The following is a 20257-nucleotide window of genomic DNA, read 5'->3' on the forward strand; positions in this document are numbered from 1 at the left end:
TAAATTCTTATTATTTTCTATTTAAAGATAATGAAGCCTCACTCAGAAGTACGTTGATTGGGGTTTTCTTGCCGTGGATGTAAGTTTCACAATGAATGCTGAACCACGTTAATTCGTGAGTTCTCTTGTGTGTGAATGTTTATGATAAATTCAATAAATATGAAATCATTAGCTAAAGCCTACGTCTTTTATACATTCTTAGTAAGTCAATTGTGAAGCCGATTTTTACTTTATTTTGCACATAACAAGACCGACGTCTAGAAGTTAATTCATTTCTTGTTATGAAGTCAACGGTTTATCATACAATACACATGCTTCAATTGCGAAGTTATGGTGTCTTGTGTCAAAAAGGAGTGCGACCAGGGATCTATGCTGGAATGCACTAGAACATGCGGGAACTTATGTGAGCCACATAGACGATGACTCAACCCCGTGTTCACTCTCCTGCTGTGAAGTGTCTATAATTCTAGCAATGCAAGTAATCGAGTTTTTATTGGTGAAGGAGCAATTTATGTTCATCCTTTCAATTTTATTTTCCAAGATTATAGAACAACTCCGTTGGATCGAAAGAAACCAATTCCATGTGTGTGATTTTGGGTAGGAATACAGCCTCCATTGGAGAGGGATAGGTAAACAAGCATAACACAATGTGTTCTCCTAAATTGCTCCTTTTGAAATGACTTACCTCCTAAGAGAGGAAGATGAAGAGATACAGGATATCAACAGATCACTAGTATAACCTGCTTTTGCAAATTAGATTAATTGCATCTACTACCATTGCACCAGAAACGGAAAAGAAGTCATTCAGGAAACAGAAATGGCCATATTCGAACCAACTTTTCATTGCAAACACCAGAATAATTTTCTCAGTGTTGTACACTCCAGGTGGGGTGAAGAAGCAAATATAACAGAAACCATCATCCTATGAGCAAAGCACCCTTTCTATCCCTGTCCCTAAGTTTCAACATGAAAGCAACAGGATGGTGACCAAGGTACAGGCATTGTATCAAGTTTTGGATTCCATAGGATGGACGGCTAATAGTTCACCTTTCATGGGGGCTTCTAGATGTTTTAGGATGCAAAGACAGTTTTCCATTTTACTCTGTAATCAAGAAAAGCCTTCATAACAGCTTGATGTTTTTGATTCAATCTTGAGGGAACTGCTTGTTCTCCAGTCTCAGACTTCTTTCATCAAACTGAAAGCCTCTGTAGCAGCTTTTCCCTCAAAGGCAAAGTAAAAGGGGTCAAAAAAGGGTAGGGGGATGGGTGTTGTCCGAGGGACATAAGAGTGGCAGTTACTTTTGGCATCATAGAAAATTGTAGTCTGTAAATTAAATTCACAAATCATGACTCAAAATTTAGCAGTGGCATCATGAAGAATTATTGTGCACAAATTTCAAACAGTACTGACAGATGCATGATGAAGGAATCTCATTACCTAATGTTTTCTAAGTTGATATTACCACCATTGACATGGTTCAGCACTGGATCAAACATTACTGATTTTCGGAACTTCATCTGAAACTTACCCCTGAGATGCCAAGTGAACTGCAGCTCCTTACAAAGTACTAAACTACAAATCCTCATGTCTTAAATGTTATGCTTTCTGCAACATCTAACTGTGCTTCCTGGACGATAATCTCAGTAGGTCTGAGGCATGCTCTCAATGAATCATGACCAAGTTGTGCCCTTTCATTGTCCCCAAAGCCAAAAATGAGGCCCTTGCTGGTGACCAAAACAGTGTGGTAAAGCCCTGTGCTAATTTGAGAGATACGGTGTGCTTTTAAGCTATCAAGAACTCGGGGCTTCATAACTTTTTCAGAGGCTCCCATGTCAGCAAACCCTAAGCTCCCAAATCCCATCCAACCAAAACCGAAAGCAGAGCCATTGTCCACAAGAACAAAAGTTTTCCTCTTTCTCGCACAGATCTGCACCAAGTCAAGATAAAGGAGAATACCAGCACCAAAAGATTAGGATGTCACTATTGACTACAAACTTATCAGTCGTGCAAAGAAAAAATTTGAAGAAACAAAAAGCAACAGAGGAAATGATTGAGGAACCGGCTCACTGATGGACGACTAAGATAATTAAATCAACTGATACAAAACAGAAATCAAATCTTGAATTTGTGGTAATTAACAGGGGCATTTTAGGCACAAAGCCATCATGTTGTAAGTTGATATTGCTCTTTTCAATTTATCTCAGTTGTTTTATATTAACACAGGGCATAAATGTAATTTGGCATTACATTTATGTGTATTAATAACGGGATGAGTTGAGAATACTCTCCCACCCACTTCTCTTCTCTTTCATAAATAGCAACTTGGCACCAGAGCACTATAGTTTGAGCATCGCATTCAAATTTCTCCTTTTCTTCTCTCTCTCTCCCTCTCTTTAGAACCATGGTTCAAGAACTCGCTCGAGAGTGAGATCTCGCCCTTTCCAAAAACCAAGATCTTGACCGAGTTGGCAAGATCTCAGTCAAAAGATGGTCTTTTTTTTTGGGCCAACTTGATGGTCAATCTCGATGGGTTTTAGAGTCTAGGTTGGGCTCAAACTTAGTAGTTAGCCTAATTTAGTCCCTTTGAACACACTGGTGGCCCTGGATTTGTTAGGAAACAACCCTAAGTATGAGTTCTAAGTTGACCCTAAGTGTGAAACAAAAATGCTTCAGGATTGGGGAATGCAAGGTTATATAACATAAAATATAGAACCTTTAAGGCTTATAAATGAAAAGTAAGTGTATCAAATAACTTAAATGTTATCAAAATTCCATCCATATGAGTATCAAAAACTCGACTCTCGAGAATAGAATTATAAAATTATACAATCATTAGAAATTTTACATAAGTCATAAGTTTATGAGACAAGCATAAAATGATTGATTTTCCTTTGGTGTTGTAGATGTGCTAATGATAGTTGCAAGTGAAAATCCAGTTGAAATCCGCAAAAAATCGACGAAAATTAAGAGTTTCAGCGAGATATGAGGAGATTTGGCGAGGTCTCGAGCGAGATGTGGGAATCTTGCCCTCCATCTCGTCTCGCCCTTCACCTCATCTCGCCTTCTTAAAAAAGCGAGATATATTGAGAGATATATCACGAGATCTCATGAGATCTCAAACCAAGTTCGGAACTCTATTGGATAAAGAGAGATTCCATTTAAAAAATTGGAAGAAAAAAAAAAAGGCTATCATGTGAATCTGCTGGATGAATACAAGCAGTTCTCATGGGAAAATATGAGCTCTCTTGAAGCTGAAAGCATCACCAATAGCACCCAAAATTACCACTAGCCAAAACTTAGGTGACGTTGATCACAAGTCAATATGCACACGCAGGAACAAGCCCCAAAACTCACCCGGCAAGCTCATGAAGTTCAACAGTTGTGAGAAGCAGCCTGGTTTGATAATGACACGACACAAGTCATTTTTGCTGGTTTAGTGGAGTATCATCCAAAGCAGCCCAGACCAGGGAAAAGCATCAAGGTAATAACTGGACAAGACAAAACTTATAATAACAAAAGAAGAGTTAATGCTCACACGAACAGTGTGTTACTACTACTAGTACTCGCATGAACAGTTACTGGAGTGATACATATAGCTGGTGTGGAGATCAAATAGTAAAAGAAAATTTACACATACCTCCGTTGAGGTATGGTTTACTTTCGTATTCACCCACAAACTTTTAAAAGTACATTCACCATACTTGTAATCCAAAAGGATTGACACTTAAACCTAAGGTATTAGCATAACAACTTTGTTGACTAATGCCCTTAACAATAAGAGAAACTTATTTTGTTAAAAATGGTTGTTCTTTTTATTAATTTAAAAGGAAAAAAAACAGTCCATCCTCCCCAATTTCTATCTTACTTTTGTCATGCTCCCCTTACCTCTCCTTGACCTCCCACCCAACTAAATTGATTTAAAAAAAAATCAATTTCTTAGAGGCTGCTAATTACTTGGCTTCAGTTCTGTGACTGGTTCTCAGTTATCAAGTCCAGGTAGCTACTAGTTTCTATTTTGATTGTTTCTTTACTTAGTATCCATCCTTGTTGTCAAGACTGGATTCTATAAAACCTTATTAGTTTCTAACTTCAATTTGTTTCAACCTTTTGTTTTTAGAAGCCCCTCATTTGATGTATGGCAGCTACATTATAGTGTTAAAGGGCAAAATGATCTAGAAAATAACTGAGACTTAGTGCCAGGCGCTAATTTTCGATGGTGTTTTGTTCCTTTATATCATGACTTTTCTCTCCTCTCTTACTCTTTTCTATCTTCTCTAATTTACATCTAGGAAGTTTCTATTTTAGTCACTTAGCTATTTTTAAGGAATCCCTGTGGGGGAATATGAGCTCTCTTGAAGCTCGAAGCATCACCAATAGCACCCAAAATTACCACCAGCCAAAACCTAGGTGACGTAGATCACAAGTCAATATGTACACGCAGGAACAAGCCCCAAAACCCACCCAGCAAGGTTGTGAGGTTCTAAAGTTGTGAGAGGCAGCATCGTCTAGTGATATTGCTAGTTTGGTGGAGTATCATCTAATGCAACACAGGCAAGAGAAAAGTATGAAGATAATAAGTGAACAAGACAAAACTTATAAAAACAAAAGAAGACTCAACAGTCAAATGAACAGTATCTGAGTTACTGTTCACGGGAACAGGGGATTGGAGACTGATACATACAGCTGGTGTGAAGATCAAATGTTAGAAGGAAAATTTATGTTTACCTCCCTGAGGTATGGTGTATTTTCATTTTCAACCATTCAACTTGTAAAATTACATGTACTACCCTTGTATTCCCAAAGAATTTGCATTTAAACCCAAGCTACTAGTATTAAAACTTTGTTGACCAACATGCCTTTTAACATTAAGAGACTTATTTTGCTAATAATAGCTTTTTTTTTAATTAATTTAAATACAAAAAACCAGTCTGTCCTACCCCCATTTTCAATCTTAGTTTTGTCAAGCTCCCCCTCACCTCACACCCAATTTAAATAAAAAATAAAAAAACAATTATTCTCTTAAGAGGCTACTAATCACTTGGCTTCAGTTTTGTAATAGGTTCTTAGTTATCAAGTCCAGGTAGCTAGTAGCTTCTATTTTGTTTCCTTCTTTCCTTACTATTCATACTTGTCGAGAAGACTGGATTCCATACAACCTTATTAGTTTCTTATTTTTTTACTTTTTTTAAAGAGAGAAAATATTTATATTACTTAGGAAGCACAGCTACATATGCTGGTATCCAAAATATTCAATCCATCCTAATATTTTGCGAAGGATTTGATAGCTAAGTTAGTAAACCATCCTTGAAGTGTGGGGGACTTAAAAAGACTAAGGTTTATGTCCTTAATACAAGTAGTTAGGTCTACCAAAAGGGGGATATGATTTAACGGCCATGCTTTATGTTCCCGATGCAGGAGTAAATCAAACAAGTCTTCCTGATTGCACGATATCTCTATGAGTTGGGTCTTTGAAAGGGGGGCTTGATCTATACCAGTGTGGAGCCTGAACAGCAATGCCTCAATAATGTATCCATTCCCTAATCCTCCTGAGCTGAAAAACTTTATCTGGCCCACCCAAAAAAGCCCCAAACTCCATCCAGTGCTGGCTTATAGGAAGTTTCTATTTTTTAGTTGCTTAGCTTTAATTTAGGAATCTCCATTTTCGAAAATTATTAGGGTTGCCCCAGCCAGTTTGGTGCTTCTTCTCTCTCTGTGGACAGTTTTTGAAACTGTGATTGAGCTCGTGGAAATTGCTCGGGGGCATTGAATAATCTATATGGTTTCCATGGTTGAATATAAGATTTGTTAGTGCACAAATCTTTTACTTCTTTTCACGTTGAAATGCAATGTATGTGCTGTTAGGGCCCCAGGGGGCAGGACATGTGGAGCCATGGAGGAAAGAGAGTGGGGAAGTTACCATAACTGACTCATAGTGAGTTATATGGGGGGAGGGATGTGAGGAAAGGATATTGGTTGTTTACGAGTGTTTTAGGCAGCCTTTGGCTGAGGGGCAGCAATGTGCTGTAGGGGGTGACTGGAACCATCAAAACCAGATCATCTCGCTTGCTTACTTGTCTTGTAATAGTTTTTGTATTTGAAGTTGATTATTTCCATTGCCATTAGTGGGTTCCTATCAAACTGTTATGAAAGTGAGCTTGATCTGAGGGAAGAAGATGAAGACCGGATTGCCCATGTTTTTTAGTAAAGGGACTGTGAATGGATCACTCGGGGAGATAATACTTTTCCATCTGGAACATCAAGTTGAGTATCAATATCGATTGGGTGCAGCTCTCCAACACCTGCAAGGGGGCGCCTTAGACTGGGTTTACTAGAAAAGTTGGCTGCATTTAACCGGTCAAGTTTCAAGGAAGCTATGAAACTTAAGCTGGATGTTCTTGGGGAGATAATACTTTTCCATGTGGAACATCAAGTTGAGTATCAATATCAATTGGGTGTGGCTCTCCAACACCTGGAAGGGGACGCCTTAGACTGGGTTTATTAGAAAAGTTGGCGGCATTTAACTGGTCAAGTTTCAAGGAAGCTCTGAAACTTAAGCTGGATGTTGAACAAATCCCAGTAGAACAGCAGACAGAGCAAGAGTTTGAGAAGGAGAAGGTCAATGAGAACAAGAGGTTGGGAAGTGTGAATCCAGAAAAGGAGGTGGAGTGGAGAAGTGCTAAACTTCTGGATTGTGGGTGGCAGATCTAGAAGAGAGAAGAATAACAGGGCGAGTCCTGATGCAAAGGCCAATGCGAATGGCAAGTGGGAGAAGCACCATCGGTTCAGGGGGGGATCGGCTAGGCGAAGCAAGCACCAGTGGAACCCCCCTAGGTGAGGGCAGTGAACGCGAAAGAGGACAATCATGGCTGGGTGCATCGCTGGAAGTGGAGTATATTAGCGAGGTGGGGGTAGTTGAGGAGCAAGATCAATCGAGAGGAGGCGGCTATCACACGTTTGGCGCTGAAAGTGGACGCAAAGATTAGGGTTTTAATCATAGTAATGGAGCTCGTTGGAGAAGAGAAATCCAAGAAAGGTGGTTCGCTGGAGCAGTGGTTAAGCACCAGCTCGGGTTTGGGTTAATTACGCCCATGGACTTGGACCTAATGATGCAACTAGGACAAGAAAAGGAATCGGAAAACAGGGCCTTAAGAAGCCTAATCAACTCAAAAATCGAACTACTCAATTACCTAGGTTACGGGCTGGAGAGTCGAAGTTCAGGGAAAGGGCCTGTTAAGGCATATAATAGTAGGCGCACGAAGGTTGTGGAACATTATTTTTCTTGGGAGGGGGTTCATAATCAGGGTAATTCGAGAAAAATGCTGTTCCTTTATCCCTGCCTTCATCCTTTAAACCAAGCTTGCACACTAGAGACCACAGGCAACTGAGGCAAAGATTGCTCAGTCAATGCCCGTGATAGGAGCTTTGTCTTCCCAATGAGATCCTAGATAAGACGAGACTTTTTGTGGGGCAGGGGACAGGGTTATGCACCTGGCAATCATGCCCAGATACACAGAGTTGTTGACTCCGTGATCTGAAACTGCTCAGTTACAGGATAATTATTAGAAAGACATCTATTTTCCTTAACTGAAAAACAAAGCAGATAGCAATTTAATCATTTTCCTCGAGTTATACTAAGTCAAATTTTCTGCTGAGAAAGACATCCAAATAAGGAAAATCATCCCAACCTGTATAGCGAGTGTGTCCTTGAGATTTCTCAACATTTCTGGAGTTGGCTTGTCAATCTCATCTCCATGACCCAATGCACCACAATAACCTTTGCCCCATGTGTATACCTGCAAGCTCCATTTATAAGCAAATACCATGATAGTTACTACCAGAAATATCAATATATTAAGAGCATCTTAAATTGAATAAAAGTACCCAGTTTCCTTAGAGTAAAGAGACTAACAAAGCCACTGGAATCAAGTGCTACCACATGTTCATCCCCAGCAGAGACACGGACTACATGAATACCCTTCCTCTTAAATGATTGTATTGCACGCGGTTGGAGCTCATTACGTTGTTCACCATGACCGAGACAAAAATTAGAGCCAGATCCGAATGAGTAGACGGTTCCATCACTAGTAACAGCAAGAGTGTAACTTGGCCCAGCAGCTACCTGAACTACACATCCAATTCCCTCAAGCAACTCAACAATTTTGGGGGTGGGCCTATCTAGAGTGTCACCGTGACCAAGCTGGCCATGGGCGTTAGTCCCACAAGTATACACGTGGCCTTTCCTGGTGAGAAACACAGTAAAACTATGTCCTGTAGCAGCCTGACAATAGGAAACAAGAAAAGCAATACAAACTCAGTTTTAGTGAGATAGAAAATAAACAATAGAACTATCAAGGCTTAGATGAAACAACAACAACAACAACAACAACAATAAGCCTTGTCCCAACTAAATGGGGTCGGCTACATGGATTCTTGCCCTCCAATCAGTTCTGTTCGAGGCTATGCTAGATACAAGGCCTAAGCTATACATATCATTTCTCACCACTTCTCCTAAGGTTATCTTAGGTCTACCCCTAGCTCTTCTAGTTCCTTCAATATGGATTATATCACTTCTCCGTAAAGGAGCATTTATAGGTCTCCGTTGAACGTGGCCGTGCCACCTCAAACGACTTTCTCTAAGCTTATCACTTATGGGAGCAACTCCTAGACCAACTCTAATATGATCGTTTCTTATCTTATCCATCTTAGTTTTGCCACTCATCCATCTTAACATCCTCATTTCTGCTAAACTGAGTTTATCTATATGATTTTTTTTAACAGCCCAACACTCTGCACCGTACATCATAGCTGGTCGAACAACAGTCCTATAAAATTTTCCTAGAAGCTTTAATGGAATACGCCGATCACATAAGACCCCGGATGCACCTCTCCACTTCATCCACCCTATTTTAATTCTTTGGATAACCTCATCTTCTAAATCACCTCTTTTACTTATGATTGAACCTAGGTACCTAAAACAATCACTCTGAGGAATCTCTTTATCGTCAAGTATCACCACCTCATCATCTGCCCGATTATGACTAAAGTTACAAACTAAATATTCTGTCTTTGATCTACTAAGTTTAAAGCCTTTTGATTCCAAAGCTAATCTCCATGATTCTAATTTGGTATTAATCCTCACTTGGGGCTTATCAATCAACACAATATCATCCGCAAAAAGCATACACCAGGGGACCTCATCTTGAATGTCTTTGGTTAATTCATCCATTACCAGTGCAAATAGATATGGGCTTAAAGTTGACCCTTGATGTAGCCCAACTGTTATCGGGAATTCATTACTTTGTCCCCCCACTGTTCTAACACTAGTCACCGAACCATCATACATATCCTTAACTATATCTATATATTTACTTGCAACACTTCTTTTCTCTAGTATTTGCCAAATTAACGCTCTAGGGACTCTATCATAAGCTTTTTCTAGGTCAATAAATAAGAAAATAATCTAAAAGAATAAATAACTGAAATTTTTTCAAAAGACTCTACGTTCACATGCAAAGTATGAATACCATAATAAAGTGAAATGTTCGCAAATTGAACATGGCAAGAAAAATGAAATAATTATGAAACTAACATAGTTCCACACCAATATATTGCTGATTTGATGTTGAAGTCATCATTCATATATCAAAATTGCCCATATATCAAACGCCACTAAACTAATCATTCACATATCCATTTGTATTGAGTTGACAAGTTGTCATAAATAGAGGATTGAGTTGCCAATTTGAACATAATATAGGATGTCCTCATGCAAGTTTAAATTATCCCAATCAACTGCTACCACCCCACGTCTTCATGCAAGTTCATATGGCTATACAGAATAGATACTTGCACTTTTTATTGGAGTAATGATTGAACCAATGTATCAAATTTCAAGCTATCTTTAGAATTCTCATTAACATAACCATGAATAAACCCTTGCATTTACAACACAATTGTGATCCTGCATGTTCTACCTGCTTGCATGGAATTCCTTTCATTGCTTCAACAAGCCTGGGCCTAAAAATGGAACGTCCTGCTTCTCCATGACCACAACAAAATGATGAATTGTCTCCACAAGTGAATACCTGTATAAATAAAGAATCAATATTTAATAAAACATCAGAAGATTTGGACCACAACATAAACGGATACCAGGTTCCAACTGACCCAGGCCATTTAACGGTCTCAGAGTGTCATTAGACAAAAGACAACATCATGGTGACCCCTAATGTATAGGATATATTGAGCATTAATTTGGGAAAATTATAAACATCACTATCAATTGCTATATTCATAATGATCACATGCTTCATGAACTGTCCTGACATAAGTATGCTAGGGGGTCCATGTCATAGAAGACACAGCACTTGCACCACACTGATCAAGAACTAGCCCAAAACAAATAGAATAAGTGCCTCAAAAGTGACTTCAGACTCACGTAAAATCACAAAAAGGCCTTTACCATTAATAGTAAAATGGTTTTTGTCAATATAACTTTACAAAAACTTCGAACATACTTTTAATGCATATTCTCTGCCTGTTTTAGCCTGCAACTTGACCAGTAGGACAGGTGCAAGATCTTCATTGCTTGGACCCACCAATGTACTGCAACGTGGCAAGCTGTTAAATATCAGTTCATTTCTAAATGTCACAAGGCATAGTGACAATTAGAACTTGTTCATTTGAGAAAGAAAATGACTGTCCAACAGACTTTAAAAATAAAACACCTAAAAAATGTTAAAACCACAATGAAGAGGGTTTTAAAAAGCATCATATGCAGGCAGCATTCATTAGACAATTACAATATGCAAGAAGAGACAAGCAACAGATAAGGGTTTTGCCAATCAATGAGAGGCTGTCTAGCAACCTGATTGAACACATTACTTGAACTCAAGCTATGACTGGAATGCAATCTTGTTCTTGGAACACTATTGGATATGCAGGGCACTGCTCCAACAAAATCAATCATTTCATACTCTACTATATAAAAGTAAAACCTCAAATCAGTTATGGACGAACTTTCATTGGACCAAAATATCCTTCCCACTAAGCAACATATCCCTTGTTATAGAATGCATCCTTTCAAAACAAAGTACCCCTCAAGAATTCGACCAAAATATCAGATCTTCCAAGCAACACAACTGCCTGTCACCGAACATAACCTTTCAAAACTAAGCACCCCTCAGTAGCCAACCATTTAAACTTTCACCCCGTCATACCCACCTCCTCCCAAAATATCTGTCAAATCCAAACATAGCTGTATTAGTGTATATCTCTTCATCCCTTGACTAAAGTACCCAATCTTTTTTTTTTTTTGGATGAATAAATAAATATATTAAACAACAATAAGCAAGAATACAAGGTCTTTAAGCAGAAGACCGAAAAGAAGAGCTCAGGAAACAACAATAAGCATGTTCCTTAGGGAATCATCAACCAGGGGGGGATAGCTAACAGCTTAGAAGATACATCAAAATAGATGGCATTCCAAATCTTATCTATACAGCGGGATTTGGAGGTCCATCTTCTAAGATTGCGCTCCCACCAAAGGTCATGGATAGAGGCACATTACACTAGCTTACCAATCCGATCGCAAATGGAGGATCCTACAAAGTTTCTCAAGATCCAAGGCCAATGACAGGAAATCTGAAGGTATGCCTCGAACGGGGCCAGATGGTGGCTAGGGCTTTCCCCCAGATCAATTTGGAGAAAGGGCAAGAAAAAAAGAGGTGGTCAAGGTCTTTCAAACCGTTCCAATAAAGGATGCAACTGGGGTTAACGGAGATATGGCGGCCAATAAGGAAGAACTAGGTCGGGAGAGCAAGGTTAATGGCTCTCCAAAGGGTTAGGGAGTGACGAGGGATGAAGCATTTGAACCAGACCAAAGTACCCATTCTTGTTCTCATCTAATACATCTTTTGATGCTACTCCCACGAAAGTTACAATTTTTCAGGAAAAAAAAGAAGAAAAAAAAAGCAGCTTCCCAATTAAAGAGAAAATTATATGAAAACCAAATTCGGAAGAGACATGTACCCTCACGTCAATTTGCACCTGATCTGGTTAAAATAATAATAATAATAATAATAATAATCTCCACAAAATTCTGATTTTCTTCCCCATCCGCTGAAAACAGTGCATGCGTAACAAAGGGAAAGAAAATATGGAGAAGCGATTAGGAAAGACTCAGTCCCTACATTCAAACATTTGCAGGACAGCAAGGCGACATCAACTTTTTGTAGATTAGAATCGACTGAGATATGGTAGTTAATGGTTCCACCTTTTTATCCAAATTTTGGATTTTGAACTTTTGAGCTTTGTTCCACAGTTTGTGATACACGTGTCTCAAAAAAGGCAAGATAGGGTTCTGGTTCTGCTAAGATTTCAACTTTTTTTTTAATTCATCTAACATCACAGCAATTCCTTTCCAGTGGACTCCACACTTCCTATTATATTCTATGTTCCCTTGAACAGTGGAAAAATGGGTTCCTACCAAGACGGTTTCTTGTCATCTCCATATCTAAGCTGGCGGATTTTTTCCCAGGAAAGTTTGCTTATTTTGCTGGTTTGGAGAATTACAAATCGAAAATGGAGATTTGATTTAACCGCTTGATGTTTCATTTAACTAAATTTACGGACGAGTTCTGGTTCTCCTAATACTACAGAGACGATCAGAGGTCATTCTAAATTGTGGTCTGCATGATGGTTCTTAGGCAGGTATAGCTATCAATCTCTCTTAATGGATTTTCCTCTTTGTTTCATATGGCTCCTCTCTCTCTATCTCACCTTGCCACTTCCTGCTTCCCAACCTTATCACCTTGCTACTCTCTCCCCCCCCCCCCCCCCCCCTGGCCAAAAAAAAAAAAAGCGCTCCACCTTGCTATTCTTTCCCTACAACATCGCCAGCAGCCACTTTGCAGTCCCCAATGTTTCATTACCTTTCCCCTGTTCATCTATATATTTTATATGAGTCTCTTTCAACCAGAAACAACAACAAGTAAGTCATAAGCCTTTTGCAGAACACAAAACCACGCTGCAGTCAGGATTTCTAGTTCAATAAAATACTACAAGAAGCACATCCTTCCCAACCTTAAAGGTGTCAGCTACACTAATACATAACAAGAGAAAGAAAGGGTAATGATTAGATGGATAAAGCAGGGTTGGATATGAGATGGGAACCATAAAATGGAAAATGACAAATAGAGATGGAAACTAAAAAGAAATGGGACAAAGAAAGCTGAAAGAATGAAGAAGAAAAAGGCACAGCACAAAAAGTCAGGAGAATCTCAGCTAAATGGGTTCTGAGACATGGATCCTCATCCTACAATAGACTCTATCCTTCCAGGTAGAAAGCCTACACAATGCACACCCTTCCTCACAACTTTTCCTATGGTCATTTTAGGCCTGCCCCTAGGTCTTTTACCTCCTTCAATGAAGGGCATATCACTCCTAACAATTGGGGTGTCCCTAGGTGCTGTGAACACAAAGAACCCCTAGCCAAAACCCTAACTTGGGCCCAGGGAAGGATCTAAGAATCCTCCATGAAGTGCCCAAACCCTACAAGGGGGGTACTTTGGGCCTTTTAGCCCTTAATTTACTCCTAAATTTTAATTTAGGAAATTATTTCAGTAATTCATTGAGTCAGTTTGAGTCTAGTTAAGATTTGTTTTGAATTAAGTTGTTTGCTTTAGTCTTAAGTTATCTAATTAGCATATGCTTAAAAGATAAAGTATGTCAACAAGACTCCAATCTAAGGGCTGGAATCTCGTAGTATAAAGTGTTGATAAAAGCCTAGTTTGATGGAATCCTTATCTGATAAGGATCTCCTAAGCTGAGTCAGAGTATGTTACTTTAGGCTATAAATAGCCTCTTATGCAATGTTAATTCTCAGTTACTAATTGAATTGATTGAGTTGAGGACTAGGGTCTCCTTATTGGGGCCTTGGTTGAGTGTTTGTCTTAAGAATTCTCATCTTCTTCATCAATCCCACAGAGTACAAGCATCATCAAAGCCTTCAAGCTTCTTTTAGAGTATCTAAGTAAGAAAAACACCCCATTCCCAGCACTTCCCCTCTTGTCTGCAGCCTCTCCCACCTCTCCCCTTTCTTGCACCCTAGCGCTGCTGTGCCTTCAGAGCAACATTCTACAACCCCATGACTACTCTAGGTCATTCCCCTACATCCCACGACTCCCCCAGGCCCTTCCCCACACCTGCAGGCTTCCCACTCCTCCCTCTTACCCACGACTAACCTAGAATTCCCCCACCTGCAGTTCCTAAACCATAGCCCCATTAGACCCCTTTACCTTCTTTTTGGTCGCCACTAGCCCTAGGTTATATTCCTAATCTTAGTTTCCCCAAAATCAGCTGAATTTCTGAAGTTTGAAATTTCCTGCACTTCATCTTCTTCAGAAGAATTGCAGAACTTTGAAGATTTTCAGAAAAAAAAACCCTAATTGAATCAAATCTCAGTCTATCTTTCTCGAAACCACTTCTGACCTACAGATCAGGCATTATCAGGTCTGAACTGAAGGAAAACCCTAGCTAATTCTGAACTTCAAATTTTTGAATCTGTGATTCTAAATAATCAGTGGTCCAGATCTGAGATTGAGGTTCAGAAGGTTCTGAACACCACTGGAAACCCTAAAACCCCTCTATCTATTGCTGGAATGCTCCTGGGCAGCCACATTCTAGGGAGATTAAAACCTAAAGCCTCACCCTAGATCTATGGTTTCATCACTAGGCCTCCTTTTAACATGAGCATGCACCTCAACAACTCTTTTGGATATGAGATGAGGGCCACAAAATGGAGAATGACAAATGAGAGATGGAAACAAAAAAGAAAAAGGACAAAGAAAGGTGAATGAATGAATTAAGAGGAAAAAGGAACAGCAAAGTAAGTCATGAGAATCTCAGCTAAATGGGTCCTGAGATGACAAACGAGAGATGGAAACAAAAAAGAAAAGGGACAAAGAAAGGTGAATGAATGAAGTAAGAGGAAAAAGGAACAGCCAAGTAAGTCAGGAGAGTCCCAGCTAAATGGGTTCTGCGACATGGATCCTCACCTTATAATAGGCTCTATCATAGCAGGCAGAAGGCCTAGAGTATGCATATCCTTCCTCACAATGTCTCCTATTGTCATTTTAGGCCTGCCCCTAGATCTTTTATCTTCTTCAATCTAGGGCATTTCACTCCTATTGAAGGGCATATCACTCCTACTAACTGGGGTGTCCATAGGACTCCGTTCAACATGATCATACAACCTCAACAACTCTTTTAGAGCTTGTCATTGATAAAGACAACTCCCATGTCACTTCTAATCTTCTCATTCCACTTTATTCCTCCTAGATCTTTGCAATATCTCTCTTTCCCAACGTAAGACCATCTCAGTAATCTTAAAGTTCATTTTTCAAACCTAGCTCATCATAAGTCCAGCTTAGCTGCAATCCGTCCCTTTGTCTCATCCACCAAAATAATATCATTAGGAAGACTAACAACAGGAACTTGTCTTGAATGGCTCTCATTTAGTCTACTATGAATAGACACAGGATTAAAGCTGATCCCTGAAGTGACCAAATCATAGGCGTGAATTCTTGGACTTGACCTCCCACTGATCTTACACTGGTCACCATGCCTTTACACGCATCTTTAGTTACACCCGACATATTTATTTGACATCCATCTCTTCATTAGAACATGCCGGATTACATCTCTAACACAATCATATGTTCTTCCATGTCAATAAAGATCACATGGAAATCCTTCTTATTATCTCAGTGTCTTCCCTTTAGCATCCTCAATAAGTAGATAGCTTATGTTGTGGATCTACCAGCCATAACCAAACTGGGCTACAAAGGTAGCTTTAAACTTCTGTAGCTGTTGCAACTTTGGAGGGTAATTAATTATATGGGACCAATAAGGTCTCCAGGAATAATTCAATAGTCCTGATAAGCTCATACAATAGAAGAGGATGAAACGTGGGACCTGATTCACTTAAACTAAAAAAAACCTGTAAGTTGTTTTCCAAGCATAATGCAGAAGTTGGGGATTGTGGAATTTCTAGCTGAATAAAGTTGCCTAAAGCAACCATAACCAGAAAATTGTAATAAAAAGGAAAGATAGAGCCCGAATAAAGTTGCCTAAAGCAACCATAACCAGAAAACTGTAATAAAAAAGAAGATAGAGCCACTTCTTTAATGCACTCAAGAAAGTGATACTCTTTTAGTAGTTACAAACCTCTCCAGACTGCATAACAAAAGCTGCGTGATTGTAGGAGGCTGATACATGTATTACTTGAGATGTAGATGGGAAACTGATCTTGCTAAATGCCACACATTGTGTTGTATCAGGACCTTGACCAAGAACCCCACATAGATTGGATCCACAACAGTATACTGATGAGCCACTGACCAACAGTGTGTGGTATCCTCCAGTGGTAATCTGCATCTGTGGAATTCAAAACAAGACTTTGATTCAGCTTCCAAGCAATAATAAAATCCCAAATATGACCATTTGTAGGACACGAAAACAAAGAATATTTAGTGAAATAGTGAAGCTCATGCCACTTCAATTGATTCATCATTAAAAGTAAAGAAAATAAAAATGGCAAGGATATTCAGAAAAAAATTATGTAAAAGAAAATCTGGTAATTCAGAAATATCACTCTTAGGACCCTTCAATCTAATATCAATATCTACTTTTAAAGAGAGAATTCTCTCAGCAGCAGCATAGGGGAGCACACCAATGAGATGCAACAGAATATCATACATTGGAGGGCAGCAAGATCATTTCACGTAAGTGGAAACAGACACGGAGGAGCATGGATCCTCTATTTTGAGTTGGGGGAGCCCAGCGAGGCATCTGATGGCTGGGCTGTGCTGCAGACATCCCAATGGCTGATTGGGTGTGCATCAGGATTTGTCCAGCACATCCAGCCCCAGACTTCCAATGCTCACTGGGCAGTGGCTAAGCATGCACCTTTACTCAAGGGGATCCAGAAGTCTGACAAAGAAGTTCAGGCGTACCCTGCCCTACTTCAAACAGACACCATATAAGACCTTACAGTTTCTGTGGTTTAAACTTTAAAGTGGTATGATGATCTTGCCCCAAAAAAATGTTATAATGTCTGCGTCTGTGGATAATATTCCACATTATGACACTGCAAGATACCATTCAAAAGATGTTGAGATAGACTTTTTCATTTTTATTTTTATTTATTTATATTTTTTTTTCGGGGGCGGGGGGAAAGGGGATTCACATCCTCTGTAATTCCTTTCCCTACAATTCCCTCATAGGATTGTGCCATGTGGCCATTAAGTAATCCAATGGTTACCCAATTCAAACTAAATTTGAATTTTATTTAAACTCTAGTTTGAATTGGGTGACCATTGGAGTACTTAATGCCACATGGCACAATCCTATGAGGGAATTGAAGGGGAAGGAATTACACAGGATGTGGATCCGGGGAAGGTGGTAAGGTGAAGATCAGATAAGCTCATCATCGTTGAAGTGGTGGATTATTTCTTTATTTATTTAATTATTTTGGTAAAAATTATTTCTTTTTACTACTAACCAATTAAGCATTTTACCAAGTTTACCCAGAAAAAATTTTTAAATAAATAACTAAATAAAGCAATGATATTGCATAAGACCTTAATTAAGGTTAAAACTTAAAAGTAAGATTTAAAATGTTAGAAGTTGGCACATACAAGCTATAGTATTATCACTCTAACATGATGAACGTTTGCCAAAAAAAATCTAACATGATGAATAAATTCCCCTGAGAAATAAACCAAGGCTAAGTATGAAAATAATAAGAAGTCAAAAGAAAGGTTCCTATTAACAACAATAAAGAACTAGTACATTGCCTGCTGCGGTCTCGACCGTGTTGGAAGACTGTCCCACGGACTGCAAGAACCTCAGCACACGCTTCCAATTTCCGCAGCGATTAAAAAGTTCTTCCTGAGCATTAGAAGGTAGAAAACCAAATATGGGATCGGAGCTACATAGCTGGAAAGCAGCCAACTCAACAAAAGACCGGAACTCGTTGGTGAAAATTCCATGACTTCCTCTAAAAATCCGACAAGTTTGCTCCAAACAGGCGAGATCACCCGCGCTCAACCGACCCGAAGTCAAAATCTCTAAAATCAAATGAGAGGGCAATTCTTCAATAGAAGCTGACCGATGCAGATCTGCCATCCGGGAAATAAACTTTATGATCTTTCAACAGCAAAATCGGCTGATTTACAGGGTTGGAACAAACATGTGTCGACAAAGAGACACGAAAGGCACCTCAGATGATACTAACCCTCCAATATCAAATTTTAAGGCGAAATCTTAAACAGTATAAACAACATATGAAAAATACACCGGATCGAAGAAATATACAGGAAATCGAATACAAAAACGAAGGTCTTGACGAAAAATTCGTAGATCGAAATATATTTGTGAAATAAAACATCAGAAGGAAGGAATCACGCCTACGCCTTAATAAATGTCCTATGAATTTTGATCAGAACTCAAAACCAATTGCTTCACTAGAAAAGAAACAACTGAAGTATTGCATAGACGAGAGAAACTATTGAATTACAAAAGGAGAACTCTATGATCGAATATCAATTGAAACTTGCACAGAGAATACTAAGACGGAACAAACAAACAGTGATGGCGAGATTCATAGGAAGACTACATATAGTCGTAGAAAAGCATCGAAAGTGGGATCTGACCAGAGATCGATTGAGAGAAAAAGAAGAAAGAGAATCGTTTTGCAGCTTTTCGGCACCGATTTCGTCTTTTTCCACCGTAAAAGAAGAAAAAAGAATAAATAAAGATAGAGGAATAAATGAGTAAAGGTTGAGAACGACTATAATACTAACGCTTTGCTGAGATATCTTCCACTATAAGAAGTCTGCAAATCCGAGCTGAAAATCGAGAACTCGGTTACGACGAAGACACATTTTCTCTCTCTGCGGAACAGGGAATTGCCGTTTTCCACTGTCGTCTCGACAACGATTTCAACACGGGTGGGGCCCATTAGCAAATTTCCATCGTGGAAGACGTGCCACGTAGCTCGATTACAGTGATTGATGTTATTATTTTATTAATTTCCATCTTTAAGAGGAAGTTGGTAGCGATTGTCAAATAGCGTCGCAACGAAGGCACAACCTGCGCTGTTAATTCTACCACGTGGATATATTTTAATCCGCATTATTATTATTAATATTATTATTATTATTATTATTAAAACAGCTAAGCTGAGGAAACACAAGTACAAAAGACCTGCATGTAAGTCATTTAGTTATAACCGAATTCAACTGATAGTGGACCTCGTAGGAATATAGCAAAAACTACAATCCAAAAAACAAGAACTAATATGCCTAATTGTCCACCACAATAGGTTGAATGTCGTGGGACGGTAGTGAGCCATACCATTGAATCAATTGAATCAGACCTTGGAATTCGATTCCACATGGACGTAATCAAGCCATTGTATACAATAGACCAAAGAACATAGCGAAAGTTTCTGCCATAAGTGCTGAACTCGCCCAGTCGGGCTCGAAGACAACTAAAATAGGCTGGCTTGCATGGTTCTTGGGGATAAAACCTATGCCCGCCTCACCTACAGGGGCCTTAAAAGATGTATCAGAGTCATAAAAAAATAATAATAAAAAAATTTAAAAAAAAAAACTTGAAATATATGGGCTATCAGGTGGGCCCCGAGACGGTTGGGATGCATGAGGTAGAGAAATGGTGCTATCACCAAGCTTTCTTGAGACTAGGGGCTTCAAAAAAAATTGTACTAGTCTTCCCTGCTTGTATAGCAACCTGCATTGGAGTCCACACTTGTTGTTGAAAAATATGGTCGTTTTTAGCTTGCCACAAACCCTAGCAAAGGTAAAAACATAGGCCCACGATAAAGTTATATTCTTTCTACCAAGCCAGAGAATTTGATTTGTTCATCCATTTTCACCATCCCTTGCAAATTTATCAAAATATGAATTTCATAATATATAAATTCAATCATTTTCATAAGTATCTAGTTCAATAAAAAAAATTTAGTACAACCCACATATAACTGAAAAATCATTCGTATTCTCACAAGTTTCTACACAAAAACAAGATCTAAATGGTTTCTTTTACAAAGAATCATTCCATGTTTGTATTTGAAATATTATAATTATCATGTCCAACATAATTTGCATTCTCATCAAGTTTCTATCTAAGAACAAAATCTAAATGATTTTTTTTAAAAAAGAACCATTCCAT

At 38.9% G+C, this 20257-nt stretch overlaps 1 protein-coding gene across 3 annotated transcripts; it reads right to left on the reverse strand.

The window, feature by feature from the left end:
• Positions 1-18977, reverse strand: LOC149004637 (Regulator of chromosome condensation (RCC1) family protein). Of its 3 annotated transcripts, none has more exons than XM_089167713.1 (6): positions 16229-16365; positions 10519-10606; positions 9976-10086; positions 7911-8279; positions 7687-7794; positions 1-1928 (listed from the first exon to the last, which is right to left on the reverse strand). In XM_089167713.1, exons 1-6 carry the CDS (start codon positions 16276-16278, stop codon positions 1584-1586), a joined length of 1071 nt encoding a protein of 356 aa, XP_089023839.1. In that variant the 5' UTR covers positions 16279-16365; the 3' UTR covers positions 1-1583. The 3 variants fall into 3 exon arrangements, with proteins under 3 accessions (XP_089023839.1, XP_089023838.1, XP_089023837.1); XM_089167712.1 differs by lacking the exon at positions 10519-10606 and adding an exon at positions 17860-17947 and having other exon boundaries at positions 6-1928; positions 16229-16438; XM_089167711.1 differs by lacking the exon at positions 10519-10606 and adding an exon at positions 17855-18977 and having other exon boundaries at positions 22-1928; positions 16229-16438.
• Positions 18978-20257: the final 1280 nt, after the last annotated feature.

The sequence above is a fragment of the Hakea prostrata genome, chromosome 9 (genome assembly GCF_041222555.1).
Source record: "Hakea prostrata isolate BN-2017 chromosome 9, UWA_Hpros_2, whole genome shotgun sequence".
Lineage (NCBI taxonomy): Eukaryota > Viridiplantae > Streptophyta > Magnoliopsida > Proteales > Proteaceae > Hakea > Hakea prostrata.

What these genes read in the sequence shown, in the direction of transcription:
- LOC149004637 (XM_089167711.1), bottom strand. Translation starts at nt 18,190, where the DNA reads ATGGCAGATCTGCATCGGTCAGCTTCTATTGAAGAATTGCCCTCTCAT. An exon ending in TCGAGACCGCAGCAGGCAAT is followed by an intron (nt 16,439 to 17,854) that starts GTACTAGTTCTT and finishes TGAATTCCACAG; the next exon opens with ATGCAGATTACCACTGGAGG. An exon ending in CACTTGATTCCAGTGGCTTT is followed by an intron (nt 7,795 to 7,910) that starts GTTAGTCTCTTT and finishes TGGAGCTTGCAG; the next exon opens with GTATACACATGGGGCAAAGG.